This window comes from Gossypium raimondii, chromosome 9 (genome assembly GCF_025698545.1).
Source record: "Gossypium raimondii isolate GPD5lz chromosome 9, ASM2569854v1, whole genome shotgun sequence".
Lineage (NCBI taxonomy): Eukaryota > Viridiplantae > Streptophyta > Magnoliopsida > Malvales > Malvaceae > Gossypium > Gossypium raimondii.
Genome location: NC_068573.1, coordinates 30,107,492 through 30,127,140, shown reverse-complemented (window position 1 = coordinate 30,127,140; position 19,649 = coordinate 30,107,492). Strand labels below are relative to the sequence as shown.

General features: G+C 33.2%; 2 protein-coding genes across 2 annotated transcripts; both read right to left on the bottom strand.

The window, feature by feature from the left end:
- Nucleotides 1-242: 242 nt before the first annotated feature.
- Nucleotides 243-3,041, bottom strand: LOC105798925 (chromatin remodeling protein EBS). The gene is made up of 5 exons (XM_012629178.2): nucleotides 2,789-3,041; nucleotides 1,927-2,269; nucleotides 1,759-1,827; nucleotides 1,523-1,664; nucleotides 243-477 (listed from the first exon to the last, which is right to left on the bottom strand). The coding sequence occupies exons 1-5, from the start codon at nucleotides 2,886-2,888 to the stop codon at nucleotides 451-453; spliced, it is 681 nt and encodes a 226-aa protein (XP_012484632.1). The 5' UTR covers nucleotides 2,889-3,041; the 3' UTR covers nucleotides 243-450.
- A 13,470-nt stretch (nucleotides 3,042-16,511) lies between these two features.
- LOC105798924 (plastid-lipid-associated protein, chloroplastic) lies at nucleotides 16,512-19,217 on the bottom strand. Its single transcript, XM_012629177.2, has 3 exons — nucleotides 18,674-19,217; nucleotides 17,290-17,485; nucleotides 16,512-17,117 (listed from the first exon to the last, which is right to left on the bottom strand). The coding sequence occupies exons 1-3, from the start codon at nucleotides 19,174-19,176 to the stop codon at nucleotides 16,800-16,802; spliced, it is 1,017 nt and encodes a 338-aa protein (XP_012484631.1). The 5' UTR covers nucleotides 19,177-19,217; the 3' UTR covers nucleotides 16,512-16,799.
- Between the last annotated feature and the right edge of the window lie 432 nt (nucleotides 19,218-19,649).

Here is a 19,649-nt window from a genome sequence, read left to right as displayed (position 1 = left end):
AATAGAAAAATTAATTTACTCTTTGATCTAATTCACAAAAACTAATTTACCCATTTTTCACTTTTACTCAACTAAAGTTATGATAACTTTATCGTGTGCGTTAGTAATAGTCTCTAAATAATATTGATGTGATCTGCCAACGATCCACATGACAAATAGACATAAGTCTTCAATGGGACGAGCCATTTTACGGGCAAACCCCTCATTGATCAACATGACAAGAAACTAGGTTATACATAATATAAGGAAAGCCAAGATAGGCTAATATTGGTTTCATTTAAATCATCCTGCATGGCCTTAAGTTATGATGTCTTCAACACACATGTTTCTAACAGCCAACAGTTTGGCCAAACCACTATACAACTCATACAATATTTAATAACAGTCTACAAGCTAAATTTAATCTCCATAAACAACTCTTCTCCTCTCATGCAACAAAATTTACTTATTTCATCTCTTTCGTCGCTTCGTCTCCACCTGAAAGAGATCGAAAAAAGATGAAAAATAGGACAAAATATATTAATGAAAAAACAATGATGAAAGTAACCAAAACATGATAAAAAGTCCAGTTTTACCAGTATTTAACTGGTTTATCCAGTTTCCCTTTTTTTACAGGTTCACTAATTTTCCGATTCAACTAATATAGTTGAATTGCCAAACCAACCGGTTTCCAACACAAATGATTGAATAGGCTGGTCCAGGATGGTTTTTACAACCATACTGGCATAAGATGATTGCCTATACCTCTCTAAGAGACCACCTGCTAATGCACTTAGATTAAATGTTTGGGCACACATGTAGGTGAAAAGAAAAGAATAACTATGTACACTATGATCAATAAAGACCAAAAACCAACCGAAAGCTCATGCACGTGAGTAGGTAGGTTTCAACAGTATATCATGCGATACGCGAGCAGTCAAACCAGATCTATATCGATGAAAACTACAATAAATAATCAGCCAGATATGACCTCCAACATTATATCCGAAAAGGCTATGGCACTTAAACAGAAATATAAGCATTGATTTAGGGAAAAGGGTGAAAATTGATTACCGTCCCCTATGTTCCATGAAAAAAATGAGCTTTTCTATCTATTTACAATCACTAGTACTAACATAGATAACCAACATTAACTTGAGATTTCGAGTGCGCGTGGTCCATACATGCCATACATCCCATTATTTTTAGGTAAAACATTTTTGAATTCATTGGCTAACCCAGTTTGGAAGCACTCAATTATAATGGCACCTAATGTAGAGCTTGTAAGCTACTACAGAAAACAATAGGCTTGGTGAAACAAACACGCACATAGAGTCAAATACGAAGTCACATTCTGTGAGAAAACATGAACTCTTATCACTGTTTTAAAATAACTTAGCTACCGGTTATACGTTAATTGTTATCGAACACAATATGTCAATACCCCTTCCATGTTGCATGTGGTTGATGCATGATTTGCACACGATATGTCGATAACAGTATTTGTTAAAGGGAAAGCTAATTAGTCTAAAAACAGCATTACCTTTTCATCAGAATCAGATACCGGTGATGAATGAAATCCGTTCTGTGATCTTTTGGCATCATCCTCGGTACATTCAAAACACACGAAATGATCCAACATTTTTGCTTCTTCAATTGTCATGTCCACACAAGCAGGATGATACCTCCAAGAATGGTAAGATGAACATTACATCAATCTCAAAAGTTATTGGAGAGATGGTACAGGGAAACCGTAAAAGAAAATATAGAACACCATACCAGTCCTTGCAGACCTCACATTGTACCATGAGATCATCGGGGTTGTATGGCATCTCACATTTGCAGTACCTTCAAAAACAGAAAAAACCCAGGGACACCAAAGAATCAATGCCATATTTCCTATACCCGAAAATCATATTCCACAAACCAACACATCATGGTACTCACACAGCTACCCGGTCAGGCGTAAAGGCTCCGGTAACAGCTTTATACTCGAATCTACAAAAGTAATCCTCAGCCCCAACATTCTCAAGCTTAGAATAGTTCTTGAAAGAATGAACAATGCACTTCCCTTCAATGGTTTGAGCACTCTGCACATCATAGTGATCAGATAAAAACAGCTCCTTTGCTCCATGGAACTGCCTCCTTCCTCCAAGCGATTCCTCAGGACGATAATACCATCGGACTCGAACCTTCACGTTGTTCCTACTATCCGATTCAATTTTTTCAACCCGTGCCACATACGGAGGCTTACCATTATCCGGAGGACGCATCAAAACACAATCCCCAACTGCAAAAAAAAAAATCAAACTTCCACTCTTAGCTATCACAAACTACCTTTTTCATTTTCTTTCTCTGTACAAGCAATTACATTACAATCATCAAATGGTGAGGGAAAATGGGTTACCAACACAAGGATCGACCCCGGACCTAACCCCAATCAATTTGGACTCACACAAGTTTTCCCACTAAACCAATGGCTTGATTGACCACAAACTACATTATTCATAACATCTATCTACACTTATGTGCATAGATTGATGTTAATATACATTTGAGAGAAGATTTGCATAAGCCACCACCTTTACTCTGCCAATAGACTTACATCGTTCAACAAGCAAAATCCAACCACCAAAACAACCCAATGGTAATTACCATATTAGAAAATTTCGAATTGATATGGCACGAAATGACAAGATTCGAAAATTCCCACAATTTTTTTTTTCCTTCGAATAAACAATTTGTTTTTAGTGTCGCATATACGTATTCGTAGATGTATACATGTATACATACATATAAATCACTGTACCTCTTACAACTTTGTTAGTGCCTCTGATGGTGAAAGAGTCGAGGTCCTTTTTCCCTGGTTTGGACTTGGGAGCTAAGGAGCCAGGTCTTGTTTTCGCCATGGAAGATAGGGTTTTGAGGTATGAAAGTTCCAATCTTTTTAGCTCAAAATGGGGTAAAGTATGAAGTTTTGAAGAATTAAAAGGAAGGACTGAAAGGAATGGAAACCCTAAGTTCCTTGAACAAGTGAAGTGTAAAGTAATTTTATTTGTTCATTAATAATGTGGATAAATTAAAAGTGCATTTTGGGTGTCTGTAATTTTCTGATTTTTCATATCTGAGTTATTGTCTTTTGTTTTGGCTAATTAGATGGTGCCACGTTCACTTCCATTGCCTTTGCCATTTTTTAACCCCTTTTTTTCTTTTTCTTTTTCCCATAATAGGAGAAGAACAGTTCAGTCATCAGTGGTGAGGAACAAAGAGGCACCATCAGCTTCAGCACCATGTTTCAACTGGATTAATGCAAAGGACATGATATACAGCTGGAGATTGGCGACACTCAAAGCTGTACGTATAATCCTCGTAGACATCCACAAAAGACATGGTGGTAGTACTCCCAAAAACCAGGAACTACTTGTTCAAATAGTAGAGTTGGCAAACGAGTGACTTCGGACATGCCCCGATCAGGCTATTTTAAATTTTGAATTATTTCGAGTTTATATATATATATATATATATATATATATATATATTAAAAAATTTAGATCCCTTCATATTTAGATTTTCTTGAACTTAAGCTTTCTTAAATTAATTTCTGAGCTTAGACTTTATTGAAATTTTTCATTTTTTTATATTTAGATCAGTTCTGATTAGGTGATTAGACAAATTCAAATATTTTTGATGTTTTATAATGTAAATATTTTATTTTCAACATAATATTAATTTACTATAAAATTTATATTTTAAAAATTTATTTAGAAAAATATAGTGACTTTTAAATTATCTAAAAATTATGATAAATTTTATATCTTCAAAAGTTCAAAACATGTCACATTCATGATCAACTCTATAATATGACATAATATTTTTAGAAAGAAAAAATCTACCATATTTTTTAAATAACTTTTTAAATATAATAGTAATAGTTTTAGATTATTTAAATTTATTGTTATATTATATATTATATCTATATCATATTAAGTACAGTATAGTGTATTATATTGCATGGTTAAACTATCAAAATAGTTACTTTTGTTTCCCTCATGTTACATTTTATATTTAAAATGTTATGTTTTAGTTACTTACATTATCGTGTTGTAACATTTTAGTCACTGAGCGTTAATTGCCATTAACGTGTAACGGTAAGTTGACGTGGCACGCTAAATCATCATTTCAAATGAAAATTTTAGGTTAAATTATACAATTGGTCCCTATTTTTTTAGCAATTTAATTTTTTTATATTAAAAGAGATGGAAAAGGGAGGAAATAGAGAGAGAAGCAGAAGAGAATGGAAAATAAAGAGGAAAAAAAAAAGAAAAGTTAAAAAGAACATAAAAAAATAAATTGCTCAAAACGAAAAAATATGGGGACTAATTGTATAATTTAACCTAAAATTTTTGTTTGAAATTATAATTTAACGTGTCACATTAGCTTACCGTTATACCCTTAGCGATAATTAACGGCTCAAGAAATAAAATGTTACAATATGTTAATGTAAGTAGCTAAAACGTACCATTCTAAACATAGGTGAGTAAAATATAACCTTAAGGAGCTAAAGTGACTATTTTAATAGTTTACCTTATATACATTATCCATCTCATTATAAGATACAATTATAGAAAATTACATTATACCTATTATTTATGCTTAATTAAAAGAATGACATGAATATTAACATTTTGATTATGAATTTGATTAACAATTTAAATCCATATTATTTCAATTGAATTTAGCTAAATATTTAATATAAAAATAGAAATTAATATCTTACATCTATTATACATATAATATTATAATATTATAATATATACTAAATCATGACATGTTCACAATCTAAGTGAAATATTGAAATAAAATATATTTATTAAGAATTTATAATAATAAAAAAGGTGATTGAAGCTTTGATTTAAGCAGTAAAATTGAAAGTTGTTAAGGGCAAAGTTCCAAATATCACATATGAATTTTTATTAATTTTATATAAAATTGTAAAAGATAAAAATATAATCGTAATAAAATAACTTACTTCAAAAATATGGGTGATACTTAGATGATATATTAATATTTATATATTATTATATATTATTATATATCATTATATCATGCAATATTATATCATATGCTAGAATCTAATATACAAATAGTTATTTTAAACTATAATCTAATTGACTTAAAAGATAGAATTAACCTCTTCTCAAAAAAAAAAAGATTGAATTAGTTTAGTTGACTAAAAGACATTAAAACCTACCATTAAACTAATTGATCACTCTAATATTAAATGAATTGACTTTTAATTAAATCGGTCATACCATTACTAATTCAAAACCTAATCGATTTCTCAACTCACATTATACTTAGAATTTACCATTAAATTGCAACTCTCACTTCTTAAATTAGTTCATGTTAAGTCTCTCGACTTCATAATACTTGGCAAAATTAAATCACATCGTGCAGTGTATAAATTTGTGTCATTTACTTTTGATCTAAGTTTTAGTACAACTTTAGTTGAATGATTTAACTCAAGTAACATGCATAATCATCTAATTAAAAGGATTCCTATCTTATTCTTATATTTAAACCATATTCACTCCACCATGGATTTGAACAAAACATCATTTCATTATAATTCATGAGTTCATACATATTTAAACACAAATTAAAGATTAGAGAGAGAAAATTTTATCTAAAATAAAGAGAAATTTTTCCAAACTTTGAATTTATGCAAAACTCAACTCAATACAAGCTCCCACTTGTAAGGTTCAGCTTGTAGAGAGGTTCAAATATGAAAAACAAACTAAAAAGGGCTTAGAAATTACAAGAATAGAAAGAAATTACAAAAATTTAAAATGCAATTACAAAGAAAGATTAAATCCTAAAAGACATTACAAGTAAAATTGAGAGAAAACCAAAAACTAAGCTTAAACTCGTTTAGCATTGTTGGAAAAATAAGTTAACAATTAGTAGTTATAGGCTTGGTTTTGGAGTGGCAAATTTCCTCTTTTTCGCTTCATTAACATGTCTCCAACAAGGCAACATTACGACATTTGTTCCTCAATGTCACAACGTTGCACTAAATTTCTAAATGTTGCCTTTGAAATAACCATTTCAGGATGATGGTTACCACTATCAAAAGTCATGGCATTGCCCAGCCTACGTCGTATGTTGTCCTCAATGTTGGTTGCCTTGCTCCCTTATTTGCTCCAATGTTGCAACGTTGAGTCCACTATGTCTCAACGTCGCCCTCGATATTTGATGATTTTATTGCCAAAAACATGGTAGTTCGTGACGATGCATGACCAATGTCGCAACGTAGGATTCGAAGTTGCCAAAGCCACATCCATTTTGTACTCCTTCATGCAAAGCAAAATCAAATCTTTAGTCAATTCACTAAACATAAAAATTAATTAATATTTATACCAATTCCTACGATTTAACCTAATTACCAAAAACAATAAAATGACCTTAAAACTCATCATTTTACTTCAAAATAATGCAAAACTAAATATAAAAGCTCAAAATAATATCACAAATTAGCACTCATCAACTCCTCACTCTTGAACTTTTACTTGTCTTTAAAAAAAAAAGACTAAACAACAAATGTGCAAAAAGACTACGGTTAGTAAACAAATTCTATCATTTAGGACAATCCAATCTAATATAAAGTACATCATTGACAACAAGCTTATTGGTGACATGGAATTGGTATACTAATGCTAAAGTTCAATATGTTAATAAGAGTGATATAGGGTTAAATTTTTAAATTAAATTCATTGAAATTGTTTCTCAAGTTTGAAAGATCAATTAATTTGTGAAATATTTTAAATAGGATTTAAATACAATTTTTTTTTACAAATTAAAAGTTATCTCTTAACTTTGCAATACACTTAAAAGTGTATTACTTCGAGTTTATTATGACTTTAAATGCATCATCTCCTAAGATTTTGTGGCTAACACAACGAGGCTTATACTCGTGTTTCTTTCCAATATTTCCTTAAAAATGATGGGCTCAAGTCAGTGTTTTCTTGGTATTGTTCGACTTTCAATCATATGTTGGTACCATTTTCTTAATACGTAACTCTTTTATTTTCAATGTACAAGAAACTTTATCTTTCTTTTTTCTTTGACGGTAAGAATTTACATATCAATATAAATTATCTTATTATCTTTTCTGAAAGAAGAATCTGCCCAAAAATAATCAGTAACTTTTTGAAAAAGAGCGAATATAAAGCTTTCTGTTGTGAGGAGAATGTGCAAGTCCACCATTTTCACTGATTATAAAAATCAGTATTATATGTAAGTTGTGAGTTTAATTCTTATATTTTAATTAGATCAATTTTTTATATATAGTATTAGTGGTAGGAGATAAGAGTAACATGGTTTGAACTCGTGCTGAACGGGTGTCTAATAATAACTTTAACCACCACTCCATTCAAATTAAGACATTAGATCAATTTTAGTACTTATATTTTTGAATTTTAAAATTTTAGTCATGATACAAATTTCATCAATTAAATTAGGTTACACTTTGCTATAGCATTGTACTACATGTAAATTTTAGTTTTAATTCATGTTCTCCAATTTATTTATTTTTAATCTCTACGCTTTTTAAATTTTTGAAATTTCTAATTTCACATCAAATAATAATCATTAATCTCATTAATTAAAATAACATAATTTTCTGCGATTAAGTCTTAACTTAATTGGTATGGACATTGTTGTCAATACTAGAAGACATGAATTCAAGTGCAAATAGGAAATAGGAATAGTATTATACATGTAATTATATATATGTCACATAAGATTTTAAAAATAGTGCAATTTAACTTAATGAATTTAACGACGGTACATTTAGACTAAATCTTTAAAATTTTAAAAATATAATAAAAATGAAAAAAGAAAACAATTAGAGTATAGAAATTATACGCATAACTTGACCTAATAACATAGAAAAACAATATACATTTGTTATTACATTATAATTGGACTTACTTTGAAACTGTTAAAAATCAAAGAAAAAAAATGAAAACATTATTAACATACTCAAATTAAGACTAAAGTATCATACACGCTTAGCAAGACACTTGCAAACAGTTAAACCATATTGAATAAACTGACTGATCTTGAATGAATACAAGCTTATACATCATGTGTACTTATATACAGATCAAGAGAGGTTTAACTGCTGGATAAACCTCTAATCTAACAGACTAACCACGTGATGGTTATGCCTCTGATATTCTCCCCATTTCTCAGCTTTCTAAAACTTTTATTGATCACATGATTTCTTCTTGAGAAACAACTTTAAGCCTGTGTCTAAATCGAGTGAAGAGAGATGTGGTCAATGGTTGTGTCAGAATGTCTACTACCTGTTCTGCTGCTGGAACATAGTTAACCTCCAGCTTTCCACTTGCCACTTTATCTCGTACAAAATGCATTTGTAGTTCCACATGCTTAGATCGTGCATGAAACACCGGATTGCTTGACATAGCTACCGCCCTAGAATTATCGCACTATATTATTGGTGTCCCTGCGGTTTCAACTTGAAGTTCTTCCAATAAAGACTGAATCCAGCTCAAATCAGAAACAGCATTAGCAATACTTCTATACTATGCTTCAGTAGTAGATAGGGCCAGTACAGGCTGTGTTTTAGAACTCCAGCTAATCGGATTTCCTCCAAAATAAACAACTTGTCCTGATGTTGATTTTCTGTCATCAACACTACTTCCCCAATCGGCATTGGCATAAACAACTAGTTTCAATTGCTGTGAAGATTGAAATATGACTCCATGATCTAAAGTGCCTTAAAGGTACCTCAAAATTCTCTTCACAGTAGACCAATGCATATCCCTTGGTTGATTCATAAGTTGACTTGCCTTGTTCACACAGTAAGTAATATCTGGTCTAGTAGTACTCGAATATTTTAGTTGACTGGTTGCAATCCATTGCCTACACCTATGACATCTTCGTTAAAGCTTGTCTCCTGTAGTTGATTCCTTTTCGAATCCAGGTAGTTTATACATGAACAAGTCTTCCATTAGATCTCCATTTAAAAATACCTTATTGATGTCCACTTGTTTGAGTTTCCATTTGTTTCTTAAGGCAAGCGTCAACACAACCCTTACAGTACAATCTTTAATAACAGGGTTCTAGTTTCCTTGTAATCATGTCCTGCACTTTGAGAGTAGCCCTAGGCTACTAATCTAGCTTTATATCTGGCTATGCTTCCATCTGGTTTCCTCTTTATCTTGAAGAGCCATTTGCAGCGTACTAGTATTCTTCATTCAGGTAATTGTTGAAGAGTCCATGTACCTTGTTTTCAAATCTTGCATTTCATCCTCTATAGCTTCTTTCCAATGTGAGTGAAGTAAAGCTTGATGGGATAAGCTTTAGGTCTGAGTACACCTGCTTTAGATCGAGTAACCATGGAGTTAGTATTAAGTGTCTGAGTTAAACTATGATTTTCTAACCTTGTAAGTAGATTTGATGCCTCAACATCATCGTTTTCTTCATTTGCACAAGATTCTAAAGACACAAGAGTCACTTGTGTGTTTCCATCATGTGTTGCCAACTAAGCAAGTGGTGTAGGCATCTAGAAATCTTCATCATGTGTTGATGACCCAGTAGATAATTGAGTAAAGTTATTGGGTATCGGAGAAGACTATTGCAAGATGATCATTCATACAACAAACTCTTCAAGAATGGTGAACTCACAGCACAAGGCGAACACATATGGAGGACTAAACATGGCAAACCCTTCATGTTTGGTGAACCCTTTGAGATTAGTAAGCTACCTCAAATGAATAGTAAATTGTGAAGTCATTACTTTGGCAAAATAAAATGTGAACTGGGGTCTAGGAAAAGATGCAAGCTATCTGAAGCTAAACCATAAAGGTACGAAGCAACTGGATTTAAAGATTTTGCGTGCAAGTTATGTTTTCCATTTTTTAGAAGATTTAGTATTTATTAGCATTAAATATTTGATATTTATTAGTATAAAATCTTTGTTGTTTCTTTCCATATTTATGAGCTTTTTCTTGTTATAAATACCCTTATTACATTGTTCAAATAAGAGTGTGAAATATACAAAAATTTAGCAGACAATTTTGTTGCTAAAATTCTTGTTTCTTCTCTGCAATTCTTTCTTAGTGTCGAAATTCCAACAATTGGTATTAGAACTACCTTCTTAAGGGTCGTTGTTGTTCTTTCTGTGTTATACATGGCTTTCGCAAGCTTTTCATGACCTTCACTATTAGTTTTTAATGGTGAAAACTATCATATATGGGTTGTTAAGATGAAGACTTACCTGTAAGCTTATGACTTGTGGGAGATTGTGAATATTGATATCAAGCTTGCACCATTAAGGGATAACGCTACAATCACACAAATCAAGCACCACAGTGACGAGCGAGCTAAAAGATATAAGGCGATGTCTTGTATACAAAATGACATCTTGGATGTCATATTCACACACATTATGGCCTGCAAAACCCAATAATAAGTGTGGAATAAGCTAAAAGAAGAGTTTCAAGGTTCTGAAAATGGAGGCTGGAACAGTGAAACAGTATGCAGACAGGATTATGATAGTAGTTAACAACATCAAGTTACTTGGGGAAGAGTTCTCAGACAGCAGGGTTGTTAAAAATGTCATAACAACACTTCCTAAGAGGTATGGATCTAATATTTCCTCACTTGAAGACTCAAGGGACCTCTCAACGATCTCTCTTTTAGAATTGATAAATGCACTGTATGCTCAAGAGCAAAGAAGAGCATCAAGGCGAGAGGAACATGCAAAAGAATTGACGGAAATCGAGTCCCGATTGAACCTTAAAAATTCTTAAGATGCAAATGACATGTCATTAAGGATTTCATGTTTCGGGTGTTGGCCTTAAATGTCCTACCGGTGGCTGAAGTCTTGCATTTATTACAGATTCTCCATAGCTCATGTGAGCAGTATCGTGTATCTTACATTTTGACCCACAACTCGTGTAAGTAGGCCCATTTCACAACTCGTGTGAGCATATATATATATGAACACTATATGTGAGCTCTCCCGAGTATCCAATGTAATTCTAGATGGTTCAACAGGTAAGAAAAGGAAAGGAAATGGTAAGTATGCAAATGCTATGAAACATGACATTATGGTAACATTGATGATGTAAAATGTTATGTTTATACATGGTAGATCACATATCTTATGGTTGATTTCATATATATATGAACAAGTATACTAACTTGTGAGTTTTGATGATGTTGTATAGGCTCATATTAAGCTTATGGCATTGGTTTTGGTTTATGGTTAATCTATGAATTGTATTATAGAAATGGTAAGTTATGTTTAAGGTTTATACGAGCTTTCTAAGCACTCGTTGCTTACATAGTTTCTTTTCTTTGTTTTATAGATCATCGGAAGCTCGATCTGGTTGGAAGCTCGTCGGAGACCTATCACACTATCCAACAGCCAATTCAGTAGTTTTTAAGTATTTTGGCTAAGGTTTATAATGGCATGTATAGGGTGTTTTGTAATGGTATTTTGATAAATCTGTTAAGGTTGTTTTGGCATGTACAAGTTTTAAAAGTTATGTTCGTTTGGTACCATTTGATGCCATGTCAATTTATGTTATTTTGGTTACCTTATTGTGCATGTTTATAAGGCTCTTTATGGTATGTTTTGAATGGTTTGAAAATGGTTACAAGTGGTATGTTTTGGTAACTAGTTGGAATAGGTTAGCATGTATGAAATGGTACAATATTGACATGTTTTTATAGTAGTTGTTTTGGTATTTTGTGTTGCCTTTGAATGGCATATGGGTTAGGTGAATTAGGTTGTTTGAATTGGCACAATTGTGTGTATTTGAATGATGTTTTAGTCCCTTTAAAGTGTGCACAAATGGATTGGGTAGTTATGCATGAAATGGTTTTGAAATGGGTTGATTTTAGGTAAATTTTGGGTTCACGCGGCTTGGGGCACGAGCATGTGACACAGCCGTGTGAGGCACACGGCCTAGCGACACGACCGTGTGTCATCTAAGGATTTCTTAGGGTTCAAGTCAGTGAGTTACACAACCTAACATACGGCCTGGCACACAAGCTTGTGGGGCAACTCAAAGAGTTACATGGCCTAGCACACGAGCATGTGATATGGCCGTGTGACCCTACTCAGTGAATTACACGAGTGAGGACACGGGCTGGGACATGACTGTGTGTCCCTTGTTTGAATGTTACATGGCCTGGGGTGATCCCACATGACCGTGTAACCCCTGTTTCCAATTTTTGCAACTTTTTCCTAAACTTTCCCATTGTTTAAAATTAGTCCCGAATTGTTTCTAAGCTATTTTTAGAGCCTCGAGGGCTCGATTTAGGGACGGAATGTATGAGAATGAATAGTTTATGATGTATTTAAATTATTGAATTTTATGATGCTTAAATGTTTTTGATTGTACGGTAATGCTCCGTAACCCTAATCCAGCGAAGGAAACAGGTTAGGGGTGTTCCATTTTCCATTATTCCAACCTTCAAACAACGATCTTTTATTGTCAAACAGTAAGCTTGGATACCATATTAAGCGAGCTTGAAGCTTGATAAACAAGAAATATTAAAATGTAAAAGATGTATCAAAACAAAAAATAAGAAACTATATTGAATAAATTGACTGATCTTTAATAAATACAAGCTTATACATCATATGTACTTATATAAAAATCGAGAGAGGATTAACTGCTGGATAAATCTATGAGTCGAGACTTGCTCTGGTCACATGCATTCTTAGGTTCAATTACTAAGATAACAAGTCTAAGTCAGCCTTTGATGTGGCCTTAAGCTTAGTTGTTTAAGTCGACCTTTGATCCTTGTTTGGAGAGGCTATGCACCCCAAGCACACAAAGAAGATCTTTAGAAAAGCTTTGCACTCCTACACAAGAACACAAAGAAAAGCTTTAGAGAATATAAGAAAAGAAAGGATAATTCTAGAATATAACTTGTGTATAAATAAGAGAGGAAACATTCACTTATATAAGGAAGCCTTTCTGATCCTGTTGGGGATCGACCCGATTAAGCAATGAACAAGTAAAAATAACGTAAGAAATTGAAAAATTGTACACACAAATTTAACGTGGAAAAACCCCTCCAAATAAGATAAAAAAACTATGGGCAAAAATAATTATATTATAATGGAAAAAGTACAAAGAGTACAAAAGATGGAGATAAAAACTAAAATCCAAAAACCCAAAAATAAAGAACCATTAAAACGTAAACACAAAATTCTCTAGAAGTGTTATGAGTTCTAATCTTTAATGTGTGTATATTTTAAGGTTGTAAAATAGCCTATTTATAGGCTAAATTCATAGGTCAAATGATAATAAAATAATCTAGACTAATCAGAGTTTGATTGAAACAAATATACAAATTTTAACTGGAAGATTATTTCTCAGATTTGATTGAAATAGGGGTCATACTCAACAAATCTCCACCTTGACTCATATTTCCACAATGCCATCTTTGCCAAAGCTCGCCATGGGCCTATCTTGAGCTATGTAGGGAATTAACTGAGTCGAATCTGTGCTTAGAAACTGAAAAAATTCTAACCTTCAACTTGTACACTGCCAAATTAAAACTAACCGGGTCTGATTTTCATGAACACAGTGCCCTAACTTTTCAAAACCTACATCTAAAAGAGAATCTCTCTTCAATAAAACGGTCATACATTTTTCCCTCCTATGACCAAATTGCCTTCGCTCTAAACGAGTTGACTTCGACTTCATAACGAACGAGGGACGTCTGATTTCACCAGTCATTATAGAACTTTCCAGAATATAAAGATTGTCAGCCTTTTTACATTTTAACAAAACAAGACCTCCATGAGATACCTTAATGCCACTCGACTCGATGTTGATTCTGCATCATTTCGAGTCTAAAATATTAAAGGAGATGAGATCATTTCGTAAATCAGATACATACCTGACATCTGAGAGTGTCCTAATCGTCCTATCGTGCATCCTAATTTTAACAGTACCAATACCAATTACTTTACTGGATGAATCATTTCCCATGCGCACAACTCCACCTTCAACCGAATTGTATGTGGAGAACCATTCTCTATTGGGACACATGTGGAAAGAACATCCTAAATCTAGGATCCACTTGGACGTAAGCTTAGAGTTATTGCTCGTTGACACTAAAAACAAATCACTACTGATTTCATCAGCCAAATTAGCACTAGCTACATCTTCCTCGTTACTCTCAACAACTCTTTTATTTCGCAGTTTATAACAATCTGCTTTAATGTGACCTAACTTTTTACAATAGCGACACCTTTTGTCGCACTTCTTTGATGCTACCAAAATGGAAGCTTGCCTATCTGCCTTGCTATTCAAACCAAACTCATTGTCGAGTTTGTCTCTATTCAACAAATGACCCTTCACATCTTCGAACGAGAGTTTTTCTCTGCCATAAATCAGAGCCTCCCTAAAAGACTTTTATGAAATGGGTAAATAGCACAATAATAGCATAGCTTGATCTTTATCGTCAAACTGAACCTCAGCATTCTTTAAATCATTTAAAAGTGTAATGAATTGACTGATGTGATCTCTAAAAAGCTCACCTTCGTTCATGCTAAACAAAAATAGGCGTTGTTTCAACACTAAACGATTAGCCAGAGACTTAGTCGCATAAAGAGTTTCTAACCTTTTCCACAAGGCGGATGAGGTCTTCTCTATCAATACCTCCTGCAATACCGTATTTGCGAGGCACAACTGAATTGTAGACAAGCCTTTTCATCAAGCTCTTCTCATTCTGTTTGATTTAGATTCTTAGGCTTTTCCCGAAAACAACCTTTTTCAGGTTGGTTTGAATTAGATTTGCCATCATCCGAACTTGCCACAGATTGAAATTTGTAACACCATCGAACTTCTCAATTTCAAACATTGTTGCTGTCATCTCTAAATGGGCTAATCTACGAAAATTGAACTAGCTCTGATATCACTTGTTGGGGATCGAACCGATTAAACAACGAACAAGTAAAAATAACGGAATAAATTAAAAAATTAAACACACAAATTTAACGTGAAAAAACCCCTCCAAAGAGGATAAAAAAATATGAGTAAAGATAATTATACTATAATGACAAAAGAACAAAGAGTACAAAAGATAGAGATAAAAACTAAACCCCAAAAATCCGAAAACAAAGAACCCTCAAAACGTAAACACAAAATTCTCTAAAAGTGTTATGAGTTCTAATATTTAATGGGTGTATATTTTAAGGTTGTAAAAGAGACTATTTATAGGCTAAATTCATAGGTCAAATAAAATAATAATAATCTAGACTAATTAGAGTTTGATTAAAACAAATAAACAAAGTTTAACTGAAAGATTATTTCTCAAATTTGATTGAAATAGGAGTCATACTTAACAAATCCAATGGTTACTAGTAATCTCAATGGATGGTTAGATCTATCCTTTAGAAATTTCTCAACTACCCTATTAAATGTTATATAAGTGTGGATAGTTCTAAAACTTTCAGAATCTTATACACATTTTCTACAAGGTCTGATCCTTTCTTTGAATTTCTATAGTTTTCTGGGACATTCCAACAACTTTGTGACTCGATTTTCTTGCTCTCGCATTGTTCTAAACTTGATCTAGTGCTTCAGGTAGCTTTACTCACGGACAGATCGTGACACAAACACCAACTAGAATAAACTATGATGAATAATCTATACTTTGATGATAAAAGAAATTTAAAAGCAATAAGTGAATCGATGAGATCGTGAAATTGTTGGCAAAAGATGAGACTCCAATCCTTGAAAGCCAAAGTTTATATTGATTGATTCTGACTTTCTGAATTAATGCAATCTTATATCTGAAATATATCATTTACTTAATTAGTTGATAAAGCTAAATCAAGAAAAGAAAAGTTGAATTCTATTGATGAAAAAATAGTCTAAGCTCATAAACATATGCAGCACCAAGTCCAAGTTAGACAGAGTAAGGAAATTTCCCTTCTTTTTTTTTTTGTTAGATTCTGATATTAGACCCTGTATCTTGTGTAAGTTGTAGATTTAGTACCTACTCTTTAATTAGATCAATTTTAGTCCTTTAACTTATCGAATTGGTTAATTTTAGTCCCTGTACTTTTTCATTTTTGAAGTTGTAATCTTGATCAAATGGTAATAGTTAAATATGTTTCGATAAATTCTACTATTACTCTTGTATTATGCATAAAGTTATAGGTCTTGATCCATGTTCTCCAACTAGATCATTGTTATCACTACATTTTTAAATTTTGGAATTTCAATCTTAATGCAAACAACAATCTTTAAATCTATTAACTATTTTTTTAATAACATGTGAAAATAATAAGTTTACATTGCATTATATATACGAATTAGGACATGGCATTATATATTTGCCTAATCGATTTTTGAAAACAGCATAACTTAATGAATTTAGTAGCTACCATTTGACGAGGACTAATATTTTAAATTTTGAAATGTATAAAGATGGAAAATGACCCAATTAAAGTACCAAGGACCAAATAGACAACTTAAGCATTGTACATGTACTAATAGCAGAATTTAACTTTTTTTTTTGGTCTCAAGAAAGAAAAAAAGAAATGTTTATTCCAAATCTGGTTCACTAATAATACATGTTTGATGCTTTAATGGAGTGAAAGCATAAAACATGGAGTGAAAGATAAGTGTGTGCGTGTTTATTCATTTAGAATTCATGTTTATAGATATTTACGTATCACATCAACCTAACAGAAAACCAGGAGCATAGATATAGTGATGCGAAGGTGAGGAAGAGGGAATGGAATCTAAATTTTAGTTCATGGTGGTCAAGAAAGAACTGCCCTCCTTGATGAGCACGAAAACGCTCCCGCCGTCTCTTGAAATCCGCAGGTCTTCATCAAGGTATGTGGTAAGTAACCATGATTCCGAATTGCTGTTTGATAATGAGAACTTCAACGGTGGTCGGCTCGAAATCGTCTTTGCAACAGTGGAAGCCGTGTCTTGTACAGAGTTGAGCAAGCCTTTGATAGGAGCTAGATCGATATTTTGTCCCATAAATTCCACATTTTCGGGTAAGACTATGGAGTCCGTCAGCTGGGGAGTTCCGATTATGCCTTCCTGAAACTTGATCTGCATTCAACAAAATGAAACAAGACAGTTTCAAGTTACATCCAGATCTTTAATTTTTTAATGCATTTGGTGACATTCGAAAAGGAAAAATGAGAATGAAAAATTGTTTAGTACGATAGGGTTCGATTACATTCCAAATGCTGGCAGTTGGAGACAGACATAAACAACATACCTGCACTCGCCTGGGACTTCGGACCTCGAACTTTGCGCTTGCACTAATAGAACTCGAGGCTAACGGCCCCGAGAATTGGACAGAGTTCTGCACAGTTAAACTTTCAGCATCTATGGTCTGTGATATTTCCTCCACTTTTACTAATCGCAATTGACCCCTTGACAACAGCGGAAACAGACCGGTGAAAGACGTGTACCTGTGCCACAAAACAGTGTATCAAATATCAACACGCATTAGAATCTCATGAAATAAATAAGATACTTAGTGATAAAGCTAGCATCATTAATCATTTGTAAGAGGAATATATACATATTTCCCAAGTGTACTTCATGGTTGCTCCCAAGCAGCACCCTGAGAAATGCCACAAGAAAAACCAAGCTAGTTTGGCGAAAGCAATTACTACCGAGTAGCAGCAGCGGTTCATTTAAGAAGCATCAGATATGCCCCGAGCTTTCTCTTTATTTAGTTTCACCGAGTTCAATGTTACTCCCGATAACTATCTTTCGGCTACTTCTTTTTCGAGTATAAAGAACAGTGAAGGGTACATCCAGAAAAAATAACATCTGCATTAAGTTGGCCTACGTGATAAGAGTGTCTTACAATACTTGTGATTTATAAACAACTTGCAATACCGAGAAAACTAACAATTTTACGAACCAGATCATTATATATTCTTTTAGCAGGTTTGTTTACTTATTTAATCAAGGCCAAATTTATTGAATGCTAGAAAGAAACCTAACCTAATAGACCAAGAGATTATCAACTTACCATAGCCTATTTTCAGTTACTGCAAGGGCTTATAAGGTCACAGAGTGCTGCATAGAGTTCATAATATCAATAAAACAATCTATAGCAAACACTTTGCCTTCAACAACAAAGATGATCAACCATGCTATAGGCCTGACCAAAATTGATTCAATTAAGAACAAAAAATTAAAATTTAAACTTAAATAGTTCAAGTTTTCAAATCAAATCAAATAAACAGCTCAATTTTTCATGGTGGGTGAGGCAAGTGGTATCTATTCTTAGCCACAAATGTCATATGAGAGCATGTGGTTAAACTCCACCAAGAGCAAAGGCTCATGTGTTCTTATCAGGTGAGACGGTACTACTCTATGAATCTTTCGAGGCTTTTCACGGAATTGAAAGATAAAATCCGGATAAAACCGAGCACGAGCAGACACCGGAAACAATACCAACCACCGTTGAGGGGTCTATTGACTCCCAACCAACGACCTTCAAAAACTTCAACAGCGAGTTTGACATCCCCTCAATACTCGCAATAGCTTTACGTAGGCGGTGTTTCAAGGCTCTAAACTACACATGTATGATTCTAAAAACCAAACTCAATAAAAAAAAAAGTTAAAATAGACAGATAACTTACGCGAGAATCCATTTGCCATTGAGCAAAGGCAAAGAATCAGTTGGTGCTGGAGTTGGATTCTTAGCCTCAAGCAGAGTTATAAGCTCTACAATCTCAGCTCTCGTCTCACTACTAGCTTTCCACCCACGATCAGTCCCATAAAACGAATCCACTAATGCTTTCTTCAAGCTCTCGATTTCACCCACTTCTTCTTTAGGCTTCTCCTCCTCTGCCTCGGCCTCGGCCTCGGCCACGATCACTCCACCGCTCTCTGTTTCTGGATCCTCCATCACCTCCTCCTTCTTGTCTGGGCTCCCCTCGTCATCGTCTGCAGCAAAAATTTGGAAACCGGGTCTTGACCGGATTGATTTTCTGGTCAAAAAGTGAGATACCCTGCTTGAATTCTGGGTTCGTTTGATAGAGTTGAGAAGTAGAATTGAAGGCTTTGAAGTGGACTGAAGATGTTTTGGAGTTGTTAAGAAAGTCTTGCATGGAAAGTTATTGAGTTGAAAAATCGTAGCCATGGTTGTTCTGGTTTTGAAGTTGTAAAAGTCACAGCAAAAAAGCAGGGGAGATTTAATATTTGTATGAATGAAAATGTGTTATTTGCAATTTAATCCCCAACTTATAGGCTAAATTTTATGTATGCCCTTAAACTTCAAAATGTTTACATTAAATTATTAAATTCTCAAACTTCGGATCAAACCCTTTTATTAGGTGGACCGTTAGTTCTGATATTAAATGCAAGTTTAAATCCAACATGGTTAAAAATATTTACTATCACTAGATTATGACATATTACGTGGATGGACAAATTTATGTAAAAATTATATTTACAAAAAAATTAAAACAAATAAGATTTTAATTAAAATGGTAAAATTAGGGTTTTAAAATTATAACTCTAATATTTTAGTCCCATTATACGGGTAATTTTACATTTATTCTAGGTTGATTCTTATAGATTTTATATAAAATACAAAAACATTGTTATAGTAAT

Excerpts from the sequence above, each read along its gene's own strand:
- LOC105798925 (XM_012629178.2), bottom strand. The coding sequence starts at position 2,888 with ATGGCGAAAACAAGACCTGGCTCCTTAGCTCCCAAGTCCAAACCAGGG. Across the intron at positions 2,270-2,788 it reads CACTAACAAAGTTGTAAGAG|TTGGGGATTGTGTTTTGATG; the intron begins GTACAGTGATTT and ends TTTTTTTTGCAG. Across the intron at positions 1,665-1,758 it reads TGTGAGGTCTGCAAGGACTG|GTATCATCCTGCTTGTGTGG; the intron begins GTATGGTGTTCT and ends CCATTCTTGGAG.
- LOC105798924 (XM_012629177.2), bottom strand. The coding sequence starts at position 19,176 with ATGGCTACGATTTTTCAACTCAATAACTTTCCATGCAAGACTTTCTTA. Across the intron at positions 17,486-18,673 it reads AATGGCAAATGGATTCTCGC|GTACACGTCTTTCACCGGTC; the intron begins GTAAGTTATCTG and ends TTTGTGGCACAG. Across the intron at positions 17,118-17,289 it reads GAAGTCCCAGGCGAGTGCAG|ATCAAGTTTCAGGAAGGCAT; the intron begins GTATGTTGTTTA and ends TGTTGAATGCAG.